At 48.8% G+C, this 6,636-nt stretch overlaps 1 protein-coding gene across 1 annotated transcript; it reads right to left on the bottom strand.

Annotated features, from left to right (window-relative positions):
* Positions 1-295: 295 nt before the first annotated feature.
* LOC149356519 (uncharacterized) lies at positions 296-5,367 on the bottom strand. Its single transcript, XM_089576363.1, has 4 exons — positions 5,023-5,367; positions 4,220-4,347; positions 3,129-3,577; positions 296-330 (listed from the first exon to the last, which is right to left on the bottom strand). Exons 1-4 carry the CDS (start codon positions 5,365-5,367, stop codon positions 296-298), a joined length of 957 nt encoding a protein of 318 aa, XP_089432489.1.
* Positions 5,368-6,636: the final 1,269 nt, after the last annotated feature.

The raw sequence follows: 6,636 nt of genomic DNA on the forward strand, positions 1-6,636 counted from the left end.
ACGCGATTACAAACAAGAATCATTACCGCTTTTAAATCACGGCTGATTGGCAGTGTACAAATCTCTAATATGGGCCAACCCATAAGTCTGTTTTTCATGAGCATTTCAATTGATGTAGCGCAGAAAAAAAAAGTGTGGCAGCAGCTTATGCAATCAAAACTGTCCACAGAGCAAGTTGAGCATAACGAGTCTTGATGAAAAACAAGAAAAAAATATTGAGAAAACCTTTGCCATTGCTTTTTTTCTCGTTTTGCTTAGCAGTGTTAAGACAATATTGACAAATGCTTGGCAGTACTCAGTTGGCAGTACTCAGTGGGATGTTGGTTTCCACTGCAATCAGAAAAATACAGTGGTCTTAAAGCACCTCATAGGCAATGACAGTGTCTATTGTTGATTTTGCTCATGGTCCTTTTGGATCCGGAGATCAGTGGTACGAAACTGGATGTGTTTGCAATGCTATTGTTGCAGAGCTGCTCGCGAAATCGGCTTTATTGGTGTTAAGCGGTTGTTCAGCAGCGCTTCCTGGGTCAGCCGCAGCAGTTTGTTTAACAAGACATTCTCGAAGCTTTGAGAAGATCTCGTCGATGCACTTGCATATGTCTGTCTGCTACCACCTTCATTTGCTTGTGACTGCTTGCTACAGACATGACTACTTGCAGACTGCAAAATAAGCCCTGTGGAGCTGGCAAAGCTACGCTAGGAACAAAGACGATGGTAACAACATCACTGCACAGGGTAGCAATTCTTGCTCTGTCGTCGTCCCTTAGCACAGTTTCGACATGCCAACTTGCCACCGGTGCACCCCGCAGTACGCTATGATCAAGTTCTGTGAAATTTACAGAAAGCAACAACGGGAAAAGAAGCAGGTTGTATATAGGCATATCTAGTGCATGCTGTACAGATAGCTTCCTGCCTTATTAAAGCCTGGCCCCTCTGTTTTTAACCCTTCATCACCCAGCACCTATGGCCCTATTTGTGTTATTGGCATGTGCTGCAAATCACCAAACACATTTCATACTCTTGACCCTGCTAGATTGTTTTGGCCCATTAAGTTGTTTGATTCAAATTGGCAAGCTTTTAGAAAACATTTCTGCAATAGCCAACTTTTTCTTGTTCTTCACGACATGCACCTTGACTGCAACATCTTCCTATGATGCTTTTGTTCTTTGCTTTGAAAAAGCATGCGATTCCCCTATTTATGTGAGGCTGGTTTTCTCGTGCTTTAACTTGCATCCAATAGCTCTAAACTGGATCCAAGCTTAAACAGCCAGCCTTCGGCAGATTTCCCTTGCCAATTCTTATGTATCTTGCCTTTTCCTACAATCTCGGACGTCCGCCAAGCCACTCCTTTGGGCCTCAGCTTTTTATTACTCGCATTATTACCGTCCCTTCAGTGTTTTGTCACATGCCTTCACTGACAGCCATATGGGGTCTGCCATATTGCAATCAATACCAGCATTTCAGTTCTCCAAAACAACAATTAGCATGCCCTGGATTCTTGCTAATGTTACTGAGAATGCACTAATGTTTTTTATTGTCAGCATTACGTTTTGCCAACTTATAAGGCCTTCCGATAAAGGTATATTCACTGCATACTGGTTCAAATACCTAATAATCCTCATACACCCACCAACAACCTATGATATTTACACCACGATGTGTCCTTAGTATCACCATCTTCCAAGTTACTTGCATTCAGATGCCCTGTGTGGCATTAACTTGGGGATTCTAATGGCACATGGCACAAGTCTAGCTTAACTAGAAACCTGGAATGAGTTCAGACCTGAGCCGCTTGTTTTATTCTTCGACTATTTTTGAAGCTCCAGTGTAACAGCACTAAAGGTGAATCTTCAAATTTCTGCATGCCGTGCAGAAACTGCAGTTTTTTTTAACTGTTTATCGTCATGTAACCAACTAATCTGTTCCGACTCATGGTTCCTTCTGCATTAGTCGCACAAGCAGTGTTGTGCCTCAATTAGCTCATACCACTGCATTTCAAGGTTCATTTTTGTTTTTGCCACAAAAGGCTGGAATGGCCTTCCAACACACAGGGCTTACTAACCTCTTGACCTTTGAGCTAGTCACTGCAGAAATCCATGCAGTAAATGATGATGTTCATCCACTGAATTAGGTAAATCCCCCAAGGTGAAGATTTGTAATCAGGGAGTAATTACTCATTAGCATCAACTCAAGTGAAGCCATAAGGCTCCAAAAAAACCTACAAAGCTTTCCTTTGTAGCGGTATGGCTGTACTCGGATGCTTATGGTTAATTACTTCTTATTAGTAAATTACAAACTCCTCAAGTTCCTACTTGGCGTATCATGTTAGCTCACCACTTCAAATCGACTAGGGACAGAAAATACAGAGAAGCATTCCTAATCCACAAATTTAAAACACTGCAACCAACAGGGATTAACATGTCCAGAGGAAACCTGGAATCTCTCAGGTACATTCCAGGGTTAGCATAATTTTAAATTAACCCTTTCGGTCCTGGATTTTTTATTTCGGCCGTAGATTTTTTTGCTCCACGTTTTTACAGTGCCTAAGGCCCCATAACCACGCAGTAAAAATTTAAAGCTTGTGGTGCGAGTATTAATCGATTTACAGGTATGGTGTCAAAATCGGACATCAGGGCTCAATGGGTGTAAAATGCTAGTGGGACCTTTATAGTAACCGCAACACACAAGAAAGAAATTAACGAAAAAATTTCTTATTTTGCAGTGTGGAGACCTATAAAGAAGCTTTTTTTACTTTGTAAGGGATAGATAATCTCGCAGTTTCCACAAAGAACTCCGCTCGCTCCTGTTTACCAATACCTCCGCGTTCTTGTTCCTGCCAGGTTTGTGTTCCAACTTGTGTACGTTACGTCAGCAGCTCACATGTTCAAAACTTACGTAGCCTTCCTGGAAGGTGACTGTGGCCAAGATAAAGGCTTTCCTCGAATTTGTTACGCCCTCCTCTATCGAGCTTCACGAAGTACTTCCGTAGCGCCCAGCGCGAAGGTCGGCAAATACATCAGCACGCGTGCTTGATAACACTGCATCACGCGTGCTTGATAATGCTACATCCCTTCCCCCTAAGCTGGAGTAAGCGAGACGATCTGGAGGCTTCTGTATGCGAGTCGAACGACGTGGTGGTTGGTCTTCGGCTTGAGAGCTGACTTCCCGTGCCTCCGGGCCTTGATCAGCTTCTGCCTGCTCGGAGCTATGCTGAGCTTCTTCGTGGGTGCAGACTTGGCTCGGCTTGCTAGGTGACGACCGTGTGTCGAGTCGTGGCCGGAGTTGGTCTACATGGCGCCGCTGCTGTCCCCCAGGTGTTTCCAATGTTACCATACGTGTTCCCGTCGTGGACACTACTGTCGCCGGCACCCACCTTTGACCAGACTGAAACTGGCGCGACCATACATGCCTTCCCGGTTGAAACTGTGTCGGTGCTTTTGCTGCTCCTGGCACAGGTTCGCCAGAGCCATCATTTCCTGTCACCTTGGTGTCTGTGAGTGAAGCTGTCAGCCGGGTTCGGGGACGGAAACCCAACAGTAGTTCCGCTGGCGACTTTCCTCCTTCCAACGGTGTCGTTCTATAACGGAATAAAAACTTGATTAGTCGTTCTTGCAACGTGCCTGCCGGATTCTTTCGAAGCCCTTCTTTTACTGTCCGCACGGCCCGTTCCGCCAAACCATTTGACTGAGGATGGTATGGGGCTGTTCTGATGTGCTTCACGTGGCTTTCTTGCAAGAAACTGGACATGGTGGCACTTGAAAACTGTGGTCCGTTATCCGATACTAAGCAGTGTGGTAGGCCAAAACGTGCGAAAATCCCTTGAAGTACCTGAATGGTGGTCTCCGCTGTGATGGTCTTCAAAGGTATGGCCTCAATCCACTTCGTCTCGGCATCAACCAACACGAAAACTTGCCAGCCATTGATGGGGCCCGCAAAATCCATATGCAACCTGTACCATGGTTTGTTGCTCGCTGGCCATGGAGACGGCACTGCAGCAGCCGGCATGGGCCAGCATTGTATACATTGAGGGCAACCATGAACCAGCACTTCGAGGTCCCTATCTAATCCGGGATACCAAAACAACGCTCGCGCTATGCGCTTCATGGCACTGATACCGGGGTGACTGTCGTGCAGTAGTTCCTTTAGCATGCATCGTCGCGCCGCATCCGGCAACACTACGCGATGGCCCCAGTAAATCAGATCATGACTGGCCGTGAGCTCGTTACGGCGAGAAAAGTACGGCATCAGGTGTTGCTGTGCTGCTGATAAGTGCCGCGGCCAGCCGCGTGAGATCCACTCCCTGATCTGACGAAGCGCCTCGTCCGAGCGGCTTAGCTCTGCTATTTCCTTAGCGGAAAGGGCCCTGGAATCTAGACTCCGCGTATACAGCACGTATTCCATGGGCTCTTGGCCTTCTCGGTCACCAAAGCACGGCAATGGTAGGCGACTGAGAGCGTCGGCGTTAGCATTTAGCTGTCCTGGGCGGTACTCGAGATCATAATGGTAAGCCGACAGTAGTAATGCCCACCGCTGAATTCTTCCTGCGGCCATGTGCGGAATCGGCCTATCCGGGTGGAACAGTCCTGTCAGTGGCTTGTGATTCGTCACCAGAGTAAAATGCTTCGCCAGCAAATAATCCCGAAACTTGGTGACGCCGAACACCAAGGCCAACGCTTCTTTCTCCAACTGCGAATAATTCCGCTCAGCCGGTGTCAGTGCTCTCGAACGAAACGATATGGGGTAGTCCCTGTTTCCAATACGGTGTGACAGCACCGCGCCGACTCCCACTGGCGAAGCGTCGCATTCAAGCCGCAACGGCTTTCCGGGGTCGTAGTGCACGAGAAGTTCCGCTTCTACCATAGCGCGCTTGGCTGCCTGGAAGGCTTCCTCGTGTTCGGCTTTCCATTGCCATTGCGCTCCTTTAGCCAACAGCCTGTAGAGTGGAACCAGCGTGGTTGAAAGGTTGGGTAAAAATTTGGCGTAATATGTGATTAATCCCAAAAAGGATTTTAGCTGGCTCACAGTCTCCGGTCTTGGTGCGGCGGTGATGGCTTCCATATTCTCAGGGGGGTGTAGGCCAGTTGCATCGACCTTGTGCCCCAAGAACGAAACTTCCTTCTCGCGGAACCTGCATTTGTCACGGTTCAACTTCAGTCCGTTTTCGCGCAGCCGCTCGAAGACTTGCCGGAGAGTGGAGTCGTCATTCTGTTTTTCGGCAATAATGATGTCGTCCAAGTACACCTTCACGCGAGGGAGGCCTTGCAGAACGGATTCGAGGCGGCGCTGGAACAATGCTGGAGCCGATGCGATGCCGAAAGCGAGACGGTTGTATGCAAAGAACCCTTTGTGTGTGTTCAACACGGCCATTGCTCGTGCTTCATCGTCCAGTGGAAGTTGATTATACGTGTGTCGTAAATACAAAGTGGTAAACACCTCGCCCCCGTACAGAGATGCGAAGATGTCCTCAATTTTCGGCAGCGGGTACTGCTCCAGATGTGTCGCTGGATTCACGGTTAGCTTGAAGTCGCCGCAGAGCCTAATATCACCGTTTCGTTTCAGTACGGGCACGACGGGCGTAGCCCACTCGGAAACTCTCACTGGTGCCAGCACTCCTTCCTGTACTTGGCGGTCGATTTCTTCAGACACTTTTTCCCGAAGCGCATAGGGCACTGGTCGAGCCTTGAAAAAGCGTGGTACAGCGGCCTCTTTTTTGTGGAGTTTCACGGGCGGTCCCTTACAACAACCCAACTTCTCCTCGAAGATTTCCGAAAATTCCGCCAGAAGTTTCTCTGTCTCTGTGCCACTGTGAACCACATGTATGTTCTGCGACTTGCATTCTTCCAATAGTGCCATGCCAGCATTCCGGAAGGCTTGGATGGTGTTCCGGCCGCACAATAGAGGCCCGTCGCAATCCACTACTACGAGCGAGCTGTCCACTTGAGTGCTGCCGCATTCGACTTTCATGGCCACTCGGCCAAGGACCGGCAGCGGCCCCAGGAAGCACGTCAGGCGTAGTGAAGTCTTCTGCAGTGCCGGCCACCCTTCGCGATGGTTCTCGTATACCTTTCTTGGAATGACGCTGACAGTGGACCCTGTATCCACCAGCATGCGCAGGTTCCGGCCTTCCCAGATGAAATTTCTTTCGAATCGGCGTGCGGACTGGTTACTACTGCAGCTGTGAGCCACCAAAGCGTAGAGCATTTCTTCTCCGCTTGCATCACTGGCGTCCAGTTCCTTCACCGCGAAAGTTCCTGAGGGGTTAGAGCGGCCACTGGAGCACATCCTTGGCAGGTGTCCCTTCCTGCCGCACTTGTGACACGTCACTTTCCTGTGTCTGCATACTTCCAAAGCATGGTTTGAGCCACATCTCCAGCACTGAGTTGACTCGGTCATGGATCCATGCCCGCGTCCAGACTTCTGCGGATTCATCCTGCGCTTCTGTACAAAGTTTGCCGCGCCGTTGTCGTTGAAGCTCCTTTCTTGCATTGCCCGGACATTCGCTTCTGCGGTTTCCGCTGCTAGAGCAAAAGCTTCTGCCTCCGCCAGGTTCAACTTCTTTTGTGACAACATGTGTCATCGAGCTTGTTCATCACGTATTCTGCAGACAATCCGATCCCGCAACATGCGGTCCAAAAA

This window comes from Amblyomma mixtum, chromosome 3 (assembly GCF_055824585.1).
Source record: "Amblyomma mixtum isolate Tamu chromosome 3, ASM5582458v1, whole genome shotgun sequence".
NCBI lineage: Eukaryota > Metazoa > Arthropoda > Arachnida > Ixodida > Ixodidae > Amblyomma > Amblyomma mixtum.

What these genes read in the sequence shown, in the direction of transcription:
- LOC149356519 (XM_089576363.1), bottom strand. Translation starts at nt 5,367, where the DNA reads ATGGCCGTGTTGAACACACACAAAGGGTTCTTTGCATACAACCGTCTC. An exon ending in CCGCACCAAGACCGGAGACT is followed by an intron (nt 4,348 to 5,022) that starts GTGAGCCAGCTA and finishes CTTTCCGCTAAG; the next exon opens with GAAATAGCAGAGCTAAGCCG. An exon ending in CGAAGACCAACCACCACGTC is followed by an intron (nt 331 to 3,128) that starts GTTCGACTCGCA and finishes TTCTGATTGCAG; the next exon opens with TGGAAACCAACATCCCACTG.